This window comes from Oncorhynchus tshawytscha, linkage group LG11, assembly GCF_018296145.1.
Source record: "Oncorhynchus tshawytscha isolate Ot180627B linkage group LG11, Otsh_v2.0, whole genome shotgun sequence".
In the NCBI taxonomy this organism is placed as follows: Eukaryota; Metazoa; Chordata; class Actinopteri; order Salmoniformes; family Salmonidae; genus Oncorhynchus; species Oncorhynchus tshawytscha.
This window is the reverse complement of record NC_056439.1, coordinates 6,254,719-6,271,136: the sequence shown is the minus strand read 5'-3', so window position 1 is coordinate 6,271,136 and position 16,418 is coordinate 6,254,719. Positions and strand designations below refer to the sequence as shown.

General features: G+C 44.4%; 1 protein-coding gene across 2 annotated transcripts; it reads right to left on the bottom strand.

The window, feature by feature from the left end:
* Positions 1 to 11,043: 11,043 nt before the first annotated feature.
* LOC121847791 lies at positions 11,044 to 16,364 on the bottom strand. Of its 2 annotated transcripts, XM_042330547.1 has the most exons (4): positions 15,059 to 15,585; positions 14,558 to 14,688; positions 14,180 to 14,356; positions 11,044 to 11,611 (listed from the first exon to the last, which is right to left on the bottom strand). In XM_042330547.1, exons 1-4 carry the CDS (start codon positions 15,333 to 15,335, stop codon positions 11,447 to 11,449), a joined length of 750 nt encoding a protein of 249 aa, XP_042186481.1. In that variant the 5' UTR covers positions 15,336 to 15,585; the 3' UTR covers positions 11,044 to 11,446. The 2 variants fall into 2 exon arrangements, with proteins under 2 accessions (XP_042186481.1, XP_042186480.1); XM_042330546.1 differs by lacking the exon at positions 11,044 to 11,611 and having other exon boundaries at positions 11,618 to 14,356; positions 15,059 to 16,364.
* Between the last annotated feature and the right edge of the window lie 54 nt (positions 16,365 to 16,418).

Here is a 16,418-nt window from a genome sequence, read left to right as displayed (position 1 = left end):
GGGGGAAAGTGTGACCCCAATCAAGCCCTCAAGGACTGGAGTTGCCCAGGCCTGGCTTAGAGGGTAGTAGCTGTTCAGGGTCCTGTTGGTTCCAGACTAGGTGCATCGGTACTGCTTGCCGTGCGGTAGCCGAGAGAACAGTTGATGACTTGGGTGGCTGGAGTCTTTGACCATTTTTAGGGCCTTCCACTGACACCGCCTGGTATAGAGTTCCTGGATGGCAGGGAGCTCAGCCTGAGTGATGTACTGGGCTGTACACACTACCCTCTGTAGTGCCTTGTTGTTGGTTACCAAGCAGTTGCCATACCAAGCGGTGATGCAGCCAGTCAATATGCTGTCAATCGCTCTCGACCTGCTCCTCTACAGCCCCGTCGATGTGAATGGGGGCGTGCTCAGCCCTCCATTTCCAGTAGTCCACGATCAGCTCCTTTGTCTTGCTGTTGAGGGAGAGGTTGTTGTCCTAGCACCACACTGCCAGGTCTCTGACCTCCCTATAGGCTGTTTCATTGTCGTCGGTGATCAGGCCTACCAACGTGTGCTGTCAGCAAACTTGGTGTTGGAGTTGTGCGAGTCCACGCAGTTGTGGGTGAACAGGGAGTACAAAAGGGGACTAAGCACACACCCCTGATGGGCCCCAGTGTTGAGGGTCAGTGTGGCAGATGTTTTGTTGCCTACCCTCATCACCTGAGGGTGGCCCGTCAGGGATTCCAGGATCCAGTTGCAGAGGGAGGTGTTCAGTCCCAGGGTCCTTAGCTTAGTGATGAGCTTGGAGGGCACTATGGTGTTTAACGCTGAGCTGTAGTCAATGAACAGCATTCTCACATAGGTGTTCCTCTTGTCCAGATGGGAGAGGGCAGTGTGGAGTGCGATACAGATTGCATCTGTGTATCTTTTGGGGCCATATGCAAATTGGAGTGGGTTCAGGGTGTCCGGGATGATGGTGTTTATGTGAGCCATGACAAGCCTTTCAAAGCATTTCATGGCTACAGATATAAGTGCTACAGTGCGATAGTCATTAAGAAAGGTTACCAGGCCTTCTTGGGCACAGGGACTATGGTGGTCTGCCTGAAACACGTAGGTATTACAGACTGGGCCAGGGAGAGGTTGAAAATATCACTTGGCAGCTGGTCAGTGGATGCTCTGAGTACATGTCCTGGTAATCCATCTGGCACTGTAGCCTTGTGAAAGTTAACCTGTTTAAAACTTCTTATGCCTTAGATCCCGTTAACGGGATCGACATGACAACAGCCAGTGAAAGTGCATGGCGCCAAATTCAAAACAACAGAAATCTCATAATTTTAATTCCTCAAACATAGAAGTATTTTACACCATTTTAAAGATAAACTTGTTGTTAATCCCACCAGTGTCCGATTTCAAAAATAATGTTAGGTTTGCGCCTAGTCACAGAAAAACACAGCCATTTTTCCAGCCAACAAGAGGAGTCACAAAAAGCAGAAAGAGAGAGAAATTAATCACTAACCTTTGATCTTCATCAGATGACACTCATAGTACTTCATGTTACACAATACATGTATGTTTTGTTCGATAAAGTTCTCTCTCCCTTTTTGCTAGCGTGTTCAGCCCAGTAATCCAAATTCTTGACGCGCTATCACTAGGAGCAGACAAAGTCAAAAAGTTCCTTTACAGTCTGTAGAAACATGTCAAAGGAAGTATAGCATCAATCTTTAGGATGTTTTTAACATAAATCTAAAATAATGTACCAACCGTAGAATTCCTTTGTCTTCAGAAATGCAATGAACTCAAGATAACTCTCACGTGAACGCACGTGACCAGCTCATGCCACTCTGGCAGACCTCTAACTCATTCAGCTCCCATTCCCCCCTCCTTCACAGTAGAAGCATCAAACAAGGTTCTAAACTGTTGACATCTAGTGGAAGCCTTAGGAAGTGCAATATGACCCCATAGACACTGTATATTCAATAGGCAAAGAGTTGAAAAACTACAAACCTCAGATTTCCCACTTCCTGGTTGGATTTTTTTCTCATGTTTTTGCCTGCCATATGAGTTCTGTTATACTCACATACATCATTCAAACAGTTTTAGAAACTTCAGAGTGTTTTCTATCCAAATTTACTACTTATATGCATGTTCTAGCTTTTGGGCCTGAGTAGCAGGCAGTTTACTCTGGGCACCTTATTCATCCAAGCTACTCAATACTGCCCCCAGCCATAAGAAGTTAAAGGTGTTACTCACATCGGCTACACAGAGCATGATCACACAGTCGTCCAGAACAACTGGTGCTCTCATGCATGGTTTGTTGGTTTTCCAAATGAAGGGAGAGCTTTGTGTGCATTTATGTGTTGTGGAGTAAAGGTGATCTAGAGTTTTCTCCTCTAGTTGCTTAGGTGAAATGGATTTCACTTTCCCTGCCTTAAAATCACTGGCCACTAGAAGCGCCACCTCTGGATGAGCATGTTTGTTTATGGCCGACTACAGCTCATCTTAGTGGGTCTTAGTGGTCTTAGTACCAGCTTCGGTTTGTGGTGGTAAATAAACAGCTACGAATATAGATAAACTCTCTTGGTAAATAGTTTGGTCTACAGCTTATCATGAGGTATTTTAACTTGGGCAAGCAGAACCTCAAGACTTCCTTAATATTAAAGATCACGCTCTAGCTGTTGTTAACAAAGACACACCCCTGCCCCTTAACCTTACCCAACGCTGCCGTCTTGACGATGCATAGAAAAACTATCCTTGTTCAGCCCCGAATCCGAGAAACGTAGGATATTACAGTTCTTCAGGTCCCGTTGATAGGATAGTCTCGAACAGAGCTTGTCCAGTTTGTTCTCCAGTGATTGTACGTTCTCCAAAAGAACGGAGAGTGATGGCAGATTATTTATCTCTTAAGAAGTCTTTACCGAGTCTTAGGGATTAGGGCCTGTTCCGAGGTTAGCTGCATGTCCTGTGCCGGAGACTCGTTGTTAATCCAAATCAAGCTCTACATAAACCTATTCCTGCACTTTTCCCGTGATCCATCAAACAGATTCGGTGTGTCATCATAGTGGTCAGACTCGCTCAGTATTCCGTAAACATCCTTTCTAGAAGTAATCCTCTAGTTTTTCAAAAGTAACTGTAATCCGATGACAATATTTTTGCTGGTAAAGTTGTTGTTTTTTCTTTATCAGTTACATGTAATCCGTTACTCCCCAACCCTGTCCCCCGATTACTTCGCTATCATGCGCAGACACACTATCATATTCTAACCAGATTCTTTATTTACTGCATTTCCTATTATTTACTTAATGAAAACAGTGTAATGCATGGAACATAATACATCAATCATTAAATAGTATATCAAGAAGTTCAAGTGTTACCTTACATCCTTGCCAATTCTAGACAGTGTCAATAAATATACTGTTGAGCACTGACAGTAGCTAACCTGACCACCTCTTTTCCCCCAATCACTCTCTCAGGTGAAGGACATCTCACTGGAGGCCACGGGAGCTTTGTGAATTCTGGCCAGCGGGACAGAATGCTTGGAGAGATGACCAACCAATCACTGTTGGTGAGGGGAGTGGAACCTCAACCCAGCACGTTATCGTGATAGAGGTTAGTGTAATAGTGTTGCATAAAAATTGTGTTACTTTGTAAATCAAATGTGGCCAGTTTATTTTCAGGAAGGCTCTCCTCAGCTATTCACTTACTTACATGAAACCCAGTACAAAAAAGGCTAGGGAATTATGCATATTTATGAGTAATTATGCATAATTTGGCATTTTTGGTGAAAAAAATGTCTAGATTTTATTGTATGTGCACTGTAGAGCCCATTATACTCAGTTGGTACTAAATATGAACAGAGGACATTTATTAACAAACTCTTATTCAATTTGAAAAAATGATTAAACTGCCATAAACTCCAACTATTTCTGAGATATTTACCTATTAGAAACAATTTGAATATCAAACTCTCAAATTACACACACTTACCATAAAACGTGCTAATTGTGATGGTAGCCATTTTGAAGAACCATAAAGAAAAAATGATGGTGACACACCCCCACATGATATCATTGAAAAGCCCAGAATGTCCACTCAAAGTTACAACAGGATCTAACACAGTGGCATGTATGGCTTTAGATCAAAAACAAATGTTCATTAGAAAGGACAAAAATTAATTACTGGGTCTTGGGATATTTCAGGAAGACTCCCCTCAGCTATTCACTTGCTTACATGTACATCCTCATGTATTTGCCATAGGGGAGCTTGTGAGACTTCCCTACGACATTTTTATCCAATTCGACTCATGTACAGGTAATAACCTCCTCTCTTCTTGTCAGTCTGCAGAGGCTGCAGGTCCTGGAGGATTATCTCTGGTGAAGCAGGAGAGGTCTGAAGGAGAAGAAGACCGACGGCACAGCAGAGACATCCAGACTGGAGTAGCAGCTGGAACGCCCCCTGTAGCCACGGATGACCCCACCATTGCCCCAGCGCAGCCCTGGACCCGAAGCATTGGAACGCCGTCCTCAAGTCAGAGACAGACATCAAGACTTTAACTGTAACACAAAGGTTCTTGCACACATGATCTGACCACAGATCAGACCCAGAGAGACTGGGGCCACTGGGTTGTCCTACTGCTCCCGGCTCAGAGTATTTACCGGTATTTCAACATAGCCAAAGGATGGTTCATTCCCATGGAGATGGTGACACGTTAGCCACTGGCGGTGATGATCTGCGACTGCTGCCATGCCCCAGCACCAGACCAAACGCAGCATCACGGAGATCAGTGGTATGCTGAACGCCGTACTCAAGTCAGAGACAGACATTGAGACTTTAACTGTAACACAAAGGCACTTACACACAAGATCTGACCACAGATCAGACTCAGAGAGATTGGTGCAGGGGCCACTGGGCTGTCCTGCTTCCTGCTCAGAGTATTTACTTTACGGTAACCCAAGCCCGAGGACTATTCATTCCCATCTGGACTTGGGTGACGCGTCAGACTGTCAATGATCCGTCTTGTTCTTACACTACAGATGGACCCTGGCAACATGCGCTTGGGTTTAGAGACACAGACTGATCTGTCTAGAGGGGACTGGAACCAGTACATTAGTAGTGTATACTCTGAAGGCTGCCAAGATAAGAAAGGGGAGGCTATAGTGGTAGAGGTGAAAGTGGAGGGTGACGCTCCTCCCACATGGAATGAAAATTGTCCGTCTCCTAGGTGACTCTCACAGGGCAGAGATTTCTTAGATTACAGGGGAAGCTTAGAGACAAATCTAAATGGCGCCAACCACTCCCCTTTACACGCATTCAGAGATCGCGACCCAGTGTGCACATCGATGACACGTTCCGATTCACACGGCCACTTCCTTTCAGAACTGAAATGACCAAAGGGCCAAGGCTTGGGGAGCAACATCGGGCAATAGTAAAGAGAAACGGTTCCTCTGCATGTTCTGTAACAAAGGCTTCAGCTGTACCCAGAAGGTGGAGATTCACCAGTGTCCACACAGGGGTGAAACCCTTCAGTTGTACCCAGTGTCACATGCGCTTCGCCCAGGCTGGTGACCTGAAGAGGCACCAGAGGGTCTACACAGGGGAGAAATCCTTCAGCTGCCCCCAGTGTGAGAAGAGGTTCTCCCAGGCTGGTGACCTGAAGAGGCACCAGAAGGTTCACACAGGGGAGAAATTCTACAGTTGTACCCAGTGTCACATGCACTTCGCCCTGGCTGGCAACCTGAAGATGCACCTGATGGTCCACACAGGAGAGAGGCCATTCGCCTATAGGTATTGCGGGAAGAGGTTCTCAGAGAGGAGCTACCTAGGTTTCCATCCCAATTGGTGACAGATTTTCATTGTGAATATTGTAACCGTAAAAGCCTTGGTTTCATGCATGTTAACATCAAAAGCCTCCGTCCTAAGTTTGTTTTATTCACTGCTTTAGCACACTCTGCAAATCCTGATGTCCTAGTCGTGTCTGAATCCTGGCTGAGGAAGGCCAACAAAAATTCTGAAATGTCCATCCCCAACAACAACATTTTCCGTCAAGATAGAATTGCCAAAGGGGGAAGAGTTGCAATCTACTGCAGAGATAGCCTGCAGAGTTCTGTCATACTATCCAGGTCTGTGCCCAAACAGTTCGAGCTTCTACTTTTAAAAATCCACCTTTCCAGAAATAAGTCTCTCACTGTTGCCACTTGTTATAGACCCCCCTCAGCTGTGCCCTGGACACCATATGTGAATTAATTGACCCCCATCAGTCTTCAGAATCCGTACTGTTAGGTGACCTAAACTGGCATATGCTTAACTCCACGGCCGTCCCACAATCTAAGCTAGATGCCCTCAATCTCACACAAATTATCAAGGAATCTACCAGGTACAACCCTAAATCACTAAACATGGGCACCCTCATAGATATCATCCTGATCAACTTGCCCTCCAAATACACCTATGCTGTCTTCAACCAGTATCTCAGCGATCACTGCCTCATTGCCTGCGTCCGCGGTCAAACAACCACCCCTCATCACTGTCAAACGCTCCCTAAAATACTTCAGAGAGCAGGCCTTTCTAATCGACCTGGCCGGGGTATCCTGGAAGGATATTAACCTCATCCCGTCAGTAGATGATGACTGGTTGTTCTTTAAAAGTGCTTTCATCACCATCTTAAATAAGCATGCCCCATTCAAAAAATGTAGAACTAAGAACAGATATAGCCCCCGGTTCACTCCTGACTTGACTGCCCTTGACCAGCACAAAAACATCCTGTGGCGTACCGCATTAGCATCGAATAGCCCCTGCGATATGCAGCTTTTCATTGAAGTCAGGAACCAATATACACAGCCAGTCAGGAAAACAAAGGCTAGCTTTTTCAAACAGAAATTTGCATCATGTAGCACTAATTTCAAAAAGTTCTGGGACACTATAAAGTCCATGGAGAATAAGAGCACCTCCTCCCAGCTGCCCACTGCACTGAGGCTAGGAAACTCTGTCACCACCGATAAATCTACGATAATCAAGAATTTCAATAAGCATTTTTCTACGGCTGGCCATGCTTTCCACCTGGCTACCCCTACCCGAACAACAGCTATGCTCCCCCCGCAGCAACCGGCTTCTCCTTCACCCAAATCCAGATAGCTGATGTTCTGAAAGAGCTGCAAAATCTGGACCTCCTACAAATCAGCTGGGCTAGACAATCTGGACCCTCTCTTTCTAAAATTATTCACCGCAATTGTTGCAACCCCTATTACTAGCCTGTTCAACCTCTTTCGTATCGTCTGACATCCATAAAGATTGGAAAGCTGCCGTGGTCATTCCCCTCTTCAAAGGGGGAGACACTCTAGACCCAAACTGTTACAGACTTATATCCATCCTGCACTGCCTTTCTACTGCTTTCTAAAGTCTTTGAAAGCCAAGTTAACAAACAGATCAAATCCCACCGTACCAAGCCCCTCAGCCTTCTGCAAAATGTACCTCTTGTCATTCCTCTGTATCGGTCGAGGATCTTGACACTACTGGGAAGACTGGCGAGGACGCGCTCTCGCATTGTCCTCTCTGCGCGCTCCCATGATAGCTTTAGTTCCAGTAGCTGTAGTTTACTCCGCAATGACCTGTTTTCTTTCTGGCTTTGAGTTATTTTTAAACGAAACACTGCATAGTCGTCATCTACGAGTTTACAGATCTCCAAACCATACAGTTAGCCATTGTCAGCAGCTAGCTAGCGTTACCTAGATAACATGGGTCTATCAACCAAGTCCTGTCTCCAACATAAATTTTAGACTACCTGAGGTAAGTATTCCAGTGTGTTAAAACGTCTAAATACAGTAAAAAACGCCCAAGTGTAAATTGTTATTGGTCACTGTTCGTGTCCGTTTACTTCTTCTGTGGTACTTTTGGGCGGTTGGCATCCCACGTTGTTAGTGTATTACCGCTACTGTGCTGGAGTGGAGTGTGGGCCAGAGACCCCGGAGGAACAAAATATTGCCTGCCTGTCCCGTTTATCTTAGAAAATGAAACAGATACTGTATCAGTTCATATTCTACTCAAATGGACTCATTACACTTAATTTATGTATCCCATTCTCTCTCATACAGGCGCAAATATCTCTCCCTCTTATACTGCCCACAATATATCAACACACGTTCTACTGTTTCTATTTCCTGGCAATAATCACACCTTCCTGGTGGATATTTTCCTATGATATGTAATTACTTATTCAGCCGGCCGTGTCCCAACCTATGTCGAGTTAAGGTGGACTCCTATCATCTTTCTCGTGCTCCCGTCCCCAAAGTTTTAAGAGCATCTTGACTGGCTGCACACCGCTTGGTACGGCAACCGCAAGGCACCCGACCGCAAGGCACTACAGAGGGTGGTGAGCACAGCCCAGTACATCACTGGGGCCAAGCTCCATACCATCCAGGAGCTATTTATCAGGCAGTGTCAGAGGAAGGCCGAAAAACTGGTCAGACTCCAGCCACCCAAGACAGACTGTTCTCTCTGCTACCGTACAACAACAGCGGAACAGCTTGTAACCCCAAGCCATAAGACTGCTAAATAGCTAATCAAATGGCTGCCCTTACTACCTGCATTGACCCTTTTTTGTACTAATTCTCTTGCACTGACTCGGTACTGGTACTCCCCGTATATATCCATGTTATTTTTTACTCTGTATTGTTATACACTGTGTATTTATTCCTTGTGTCACTTTCATTTAAAAAAAAAATCTTAACTCTGCATTGTTGGAAAAGAAACCGTAAGTAAGCATTTCACTGTTAGTCTACACCTGTTCTTTACAAAGCATGTGACAAAATTTGATTCCATTTTTTTTCTCTCCTCTGTATATGGAAGAGATGCCTCCCCTTAGTGTCTCTATTCCACTGCTCCCGCCATCTCTGCACAAACACTGTCCATATCAGGCCTTTTGCCTCTGCCTTGCTCATTGGAACTGTAGCGTCCACCTCCCCACTGCTAAAACACCTGTTTAGCCAGCTGCCTCGTTCCCCTCCACCCCCACATGGGCTGGGACCCAAGTAAATCTAGTCTGTATACCCATCTGTTTCACTCGGCCATGGGTTTGTAGTACCTCATACAGCGGATCTTGTCTGGTGCTGCGTGAGCTAAAGGACTGCAGACTTATCAATACTGATGACATGCGACAGAGCAAACTACTACTCTGTCCGGATTCATATTCTGAGTCCTTGCGCCTGTATGATATCTAAACTTTCCAGTGATATCCTGGCTGCCGAACCATACGCTATACTGCCAAGGTCTATCGCAGATTGAATCAGTGGTACATACATTGTCCTCAGTGAGGAACGCCCAGCCCCCCACTCCAACCCTGTCAGACAGCGCATCACATTCAGAACCTTCAGAATTTTCCCACCACTCTCTCAATGTGTTCTGCCCAGGTCAGCCTAGTGTCAAAGTACACCCCTAGGAACCTGAAGGCTCCCAGCCTCTCCAAGTTTCTCCCATACAACCTCAGGCATACCTCATCTCCAACCTTCCTCATGGAACACTGTCTGACTTCTCTACAGAGAATCTGAATCCCTACTTTAATGACCACCTCTCCACCTCATCTACATCTTAACTGTGTATGATACATTTCTTCCACTAAGCCCCATCTGCAAATAAAGACCTTCCAATAATCTGGCCTACCTGAGAGTAAACATCATTGATATTGATTGAGGACTAAATCACGCTCCCCTGTGGTGTACCGTCATCCTCCAAGTAGCTGCCTGATAGAGATTTCCCCACCCTCACCTGGATAAACCTTCCAAATAGTTGACTGTTCTACACCCATAAGGTCAAGCTTGATTAGCAACCCCTCCTTCAACATCATATCATACGCCTTCCACATCAAAAAAACACAGCCACAACCACCTCTTGTTGACCTGGGCCTTCCTGACCTCTGCTTCTAAGCAGAGCACTGGGTCCATAGTTCCCCTTCCTGAACCCACTCTGATGTGGCGATATTAACTCCCTGTTCTCCAGGAAGTAAGTTAGTCTCTCCATAATCATACGTTCCATAATCTTACATACATGAGATGTTAGGGCTATTGGCCGATAGCTTGTTGGGTTTCTGGATTGCTACCACTACTGCCTCCTTCCAGCTGGCTGGTAATTTCCCTTCCTCCCACACTCAGCTGGCCAGTAGTTTCCCTTCCTCCCACACTCAGCTGGCCAGTAGTTTCCCTTCCTCCCACACTCAGCTGGCCAGTAGTTTCCCTTCCTCCCACACTCTGTTGTACAGGCCCAATACATTATCCAGCGCCTCATCGCTGAGATGGGCCTATTGCTGTCTTCATCTCTGCCATGGTAAATGGTGCATCCAATACATCATTTACATCCTCCCTCCTGTCCATCACTCCAGGTTGCTCCTCCCTCGGTTTTCTCTCCCCCTTCTTTGACAGATTAGCTGAGCTCACTTCCTTAAAATACAGTATTCACACCCCTTGACTTTTTCCACATTTTGTTGTGTTACAGCTTGAATTTAAAATGGACTATATTTAGATGTTTTGTCACTGGCCTACACACAAAACCCCGTAATGTCAAAGTGGAATTATGTTTTTCGAAATGTTTACAAATTCATGAAAAGCTGAAACGTCTTGAGTCAATAAGTATTCAACCCTTTGTTATGACAAGCCTAAATAAGTTCAGGAGTAAAACTGTGCATAGCAAGTCACATAAGTTGCATGGAGTCACTGTGTGTGCAATAATAGGGTTTAACATGAAGTTATTAATTACACTTTAGATGATGTATCAATATGAAGATACAGGCTTCCTTTATAATTCAGTTGCCGGAGAGGGAAAAAAAACGCACAGGGATTTCACCATGGTGAGTTTAAAACAGTTACATAGTTTTCTCTTATCACAGCCATTAAACTGAGGATGGATCAACAACATTGTAGTTAGTCCACAATACTAACCTAATTGCAGAGTGAAAAGAAGGAAGCCTGTACAGGTTAAAATATTCCAAAACATTCATCCTGTTTGCAACAAGGCACTGAATACTGCAAAAAGTATGGCAAAGCAATTCACTCTGTTTTTGTCACGTCCGTCGTAAGGAGGAGACCAAGGTGCAGCGTGGTATGCGTACATTCCTCTTTATTTTAGAATGAACACTGAACAAAATGACTGAAAGAAACACTATACAACTAGTGCAGACAGGCAACTATACAGACAGAACCCACAAAATAACCAAGGGAATATGGCTACCTAAATATGGTCCCCAATCAGAGACAACGATAAACAGCTGCCTCTGATTGGGAACCAATTCAGGCCACCATAGACATTCAGATACCTAGACTTACAAAAAAACCTAGATATACAAAAAAAAAATAGACAATACAAAAACTAACATTCACACCCTGACCTAACAAAAAATAATATAGAAAACAAAGATAACTAAGGTCAGGGCGTGACAGTTTTTTAAATTCAAAAGGTATCAAGACCTGACCTAATACCATTCAGACAATAGTTCACAGTGGGCTCACCTCAGTGAGATTGTGTGTGGTCCTGTGTTGCTCAGCCAGTTCCTCTGTGGGTTCAGGAGGAGGTGTAGTCTGGTTGTCCTCCATGACCATTGTCCCATCAGGGTTCCCCAGACCCTCCTCATACCCACCTCCTTCACCCGCATCACCTCTGGACCCCCCTCCTTGAATAGAGAGGTGATACAGATTACGGACACACTCCCTCAGGTATGTACACACAGATAAACACACTTTCAACATGGGGTGTTTACCCATCCCCACAACACTTGAGTCCTATACTGTAGTTACAGAATGACTTGTTGTTAAAACAAATCATGGTGGACATAAATATGTTGTTGTGGGTAAATCAGTCAGCTATGATAAGTCAAAAGTAATCATGAGACAAACCTGACTATACTATTTTGACGTGTACAGTAGGTGTTTGCTAGTGTGCCGGTATGCATATAACGTGCAGTCGTGCTTATGCAGAATAGGGTGAGATCAGATGCGATGTATATTAAAGATCATCTCAATGATAATTTTTAAAAAGTATTAGAATTATATATTTTTCGTTTTTATTAAACATAAACTAATTTGAAATACAACATATGAAAACCACCACATGCACATGTCTCCACTACAAATCTGTTTGATAAATTGCATTAATTTTAGTGTCTTGGGGGAAAAATTAAATAGTTGTATGGAAGTAATGAAATAGGCATTTAGCCTACAACGTTCAAGCACAATATAGCACCTTATAGAAATTAAGTAGTGCCTTCAGAAAGTATTCACACCCCTTGACTTTTTCCACATTTTGCTGTGTTACAAAGTGGGATTAAAAATTATTTAATTGTATTTTCTTGTGTCAATGATCAACACAAAATACTCTGTCAAAGTGGAAGAAAAATTCTAACATTTGACTTTTAAGATTTAAAAAAAGAACAATATATCTTGATTAGATAAGTATTCAAACCCTGAGTCAATACATGTTAAAATCAAACACACTATGTAAGACTTTTTAGGCTTATATATGCCTCATACATTGAGTGTACAAAACAGACACCTTCCTAATATTGAGTTGCGCGCCCCTTTGCCCCTCAGAACAGCCTCAATTTGGGTATAGACTCTACAAGGTGTCGAAAGCGTTCCACAGGGATGCTGGCCCATGTTGACTCCAATGCTTCTTATAGTTCTGTCAAGTTGGCTGGATGTCCTTTTGGTTGTGGACCAGTCTTCATACACATTGAAAACTGTTGAGTGTTAAAAATCCAGCAGTGTTGCAGTTCTTGACACAAGCCCGTGCGCCTGGCACCTACTTCCATACCTCTTTCAAAAGCACTTAAATCTTATGTCTTTCCCATTCACCCTCTGAATGGCACACATACACAATCCATTTCTCAATTGTCTTTAATCCTTAAAAATCCTTCCACCGGTCTCCCCCCTTCATCTCCACTGATTGAAGTGGATTTAAGTGATATCAATAAGGGATCATAGCTTTCATCTGTTCAGTCTATGCCATGGAAAGAGCAGGTGTTAATGTTCTGTGCACTCAGTGTATATCACACAATGTCTGGATGCAATATTCTACCCAGCAATATTCAACACTGAAATCTGTTACTCTCGTTGTGTCAAATCATATTTTCTGATGACAATAATGAAAATTAATTGTTGTCTTTAATGCAGTGTTTGAACTTAACATCAGAAGCTACTGAGACGAATAGTTGCTTTCTATGTTATAGAGTGGAATGTTTTTTCTGCTGGTGGTAGTTCCCGTCTGAGAACCTCTTCCAGGAGAATCTCTTCTCACAATGGGGTCAGCTGTAAGATTTCTCCCCTGTGTGGACCCTCTGGTGTCTCTTCAGGTGACCAGCCTGGGCGAAGCGCATGTGACACTGGGTACAGCCAAAGGGTTTCTCCCCTGTGTGGACCCTCTGGTGCCTCTTCAGGTTGCCAGCCTCAGCGAAGCGCATATGACACTGCGTACAGCTGTAGGGTTTCTCCCCTGTGTGGACCCTCTGGTGGATCTCCACCTTCTGGAGGCAGCTGAAGCCTTTGTTACAGAACATGCAGAGGAACCGTTTCTCTTTACCTGATGTTGCTCCACCTCCCCTCCCCTTGGCCCTTTGGCCCTTTGAGTTCAATACCTGATCGAAAAGGACGTGGTCGTGTGAATCGGAAGGTCCCATCGACGTGGACACTGACTCGCGATCCCTGACCGTGTGTAAAGGAGAGTGGGTCTTGACATTTGGATTTGTCTCCAAACTTTCCCTGTAATCTAAGAAATCTCTGCCTTGTGAGTATCCTTCTCCTAAGTGAGTCTTGTCTACATTCCATGTCAGAGGAGCGTCGCCCTCCACTTTCACAGTCACCTCATCTACGACCAGACCCTCCCCTTTCTTATCTAGGCACCCTTCAGAGTATACACTACTACTGTACCGGTTCCAATCCCCTCTAGACAGATCAGTATGTGTCTCTAAACCCAAGGATATGTTGCCAGGGTCCATCTCTGTAGTGTAAGAACAAGACGGATCATCACCAGCAGTGTCTAACATTTCACCATCTCCACGGGAATGAACCATCCTCTGGCTCTGGTTAAATACCGGTAAGTAATCTGTGCCGGGAGCAGGAGGATAGCGCAGTGGCCCCTTCCCCAGTCTCTCTGGGTCAGATCCTGTGCGTAAGAGCCTGTGTGTTACAGTTAAAGTATCCGTGTCTGTCTCTGACTTGAGGACGGCGTTCTGCGTTCCACTGACCTCCGTGATTCTGTGTCGGGTCCTGGGCGGCGCTGGGGCGATGGTGGGGGGGTCCTTTATGGCTACAAGGGGCTCTACCACCGCTCGAGTCTGGGTGTCTCTGCTGTGCCATGGGTCCTCCTCTCTTTCAGACCTCTCCAGCTTGACCCCTGGACCTGCAGCCTCTGCATCTGCAGACTGGCACAAGAGGGGAGGTTATTACTGGTACATGAGTTGAATTGGATAACAATGTTGTAGGGAAGTCTCACAATCTCCCCTATGGCAGATACATGAGGATGTACATGTAAGACAGTGAATACCTGAGGGGAGCCTTACTGAAATAAACGGCCACGTTTGATTTACAAAGTAACTAATATTTCATGCAACACTTCCACTGACCTCTATCATGATAACATGCTGGGTTGAGGTTCCAATCCCCTCATCAACAGTGATTGGTTGGTCATCTTTCCATGTTTTGTGTGCTGCTGGCTTCACAAAGCTCCTGTGGCCTCCAGTGAGATTTCCTTCACCTGAGAAATTGATGGGGGGAAAAGAGGTGCTTAGGTTAGCTACTGTCAATGCTTAATATACACTATTGACACAGATGTAGGTAAAACATTTCATAACTTCTTGACAATTGATTGATTATGTTCCATGCATCACATTGTTTTCATTGAGTAAATAATGGGAAGTGCAGTAAATCAAGAATTTAGAATAAAATATTAGGTCGTTCCATTTAATTTAAATCATATTTTGACTGCACACCTTTTAATTTGGATCAGGTGTGAAATATTGCATATAGTATCCTAAAACGGACCAAGATCCAATTCTGGTAAACCACATCGAAAGACCGAGGGCAACGGGCGACAGTCCCCGCAGCCTCTGCCTTGCAAAACGTACCTCTTGCCGTTCCTCTGTATCGGTCGGAGATCTTGACATTACTGGGACGAATGGCGAGAACGCGCTCTCGCATTGTCCTCTCAGCGCGCTCCCGTGCCACCTTCAGTTCTAGTAGTTTCCTCCGCAATGACCTGTTTTCTTTCTGGCTTTGATTTATTTCCATACGAAACACTGCATAGTCGTCATCTACGAGTTTACAGATATTTGCCACGGCTGCATTCGCTAACACCTCCATGATGGAGGCTATTTGAGTGTGAAAAACCACACAGTCAGCCATTGTTAGCTAACGTTAACGTTTGCAGCTAGTTTACCTAGACAATATCAACCAAGTCCTGTCTCCAACGCAAATTTAAGACTACCTGGTGCAAGTATGTGATGTTATGCAGTTAAATTAGTAATATTTTGAGTTCCATGGCGTTAATAAATGTATAAATAACAACAACAAACCGCTAACGTGAAAATTGTAAATCGTCAATGCTTACTTCCGTTTACTACTACTTCGGTGAGGTTTTGTGGCGAATATTAAGCAAAAGATGCATTGCCGCCACCGACTGGACGGGGTGAAAAAAATGCACAAGGTAACATTTTATTCCGTTATGGGGAAGGGAAAATAACATTATTCAATCTACAAAAAATTTACATCAACAAAAAAATTCTAATCCTTCAGTCATTCAAAACCCCAAATACCCTGCTAAGGCTCTGGGGCCTGAGAGAGCATGAGACAGTACTCCATCCCAACGGGCACATGATGTAATTATGATGTTATATAATGGTCATATTCTGGACACATGTCATGTGACCAAAATACTACTACTTTAAGATATTAATTTTTTGATTGGATTTCAGCTGATTACCTAGACAATATGGTGGACTTTTTAAAAAGATTCACCGGTACTTTTGTATCATTTTTTTGCTAGTAGTTCTGAAACTAGCGTGCACAGGCCAAACGTGTTCCCCGAAAATTGCGTACTGCGTCGCATATCCAGACATGTGCACCACGTCATTTCTCTCTCTCGCTATCTCTCTCGTGTCCACTGAGCCATTGGGCCAACCCTGCAACCTCATTGGAAAATGGTGCGAGGGGCTGAAGTACATTTGCTAGAATTTGGATTACCAGGGGGCTGGCCAAGGTGGGGGGGAAATGGAACAACTTCAAGAAAACAGTCACTTCCGTGGCAAATTGAAGGAAGGCAGTAATTCTGCACATAAATTATGCATGTATGAACTACTCATTGACACATCCAGCCCAAAGCGGGAGGTTTAAACAATACACTACATGGCCAAAAGTATGGCCCTTCAAATGAGTGGATTCAGCTATTTCAGCCACAACCGTTGCTAACAGGTGTATAAAATCGAGCAT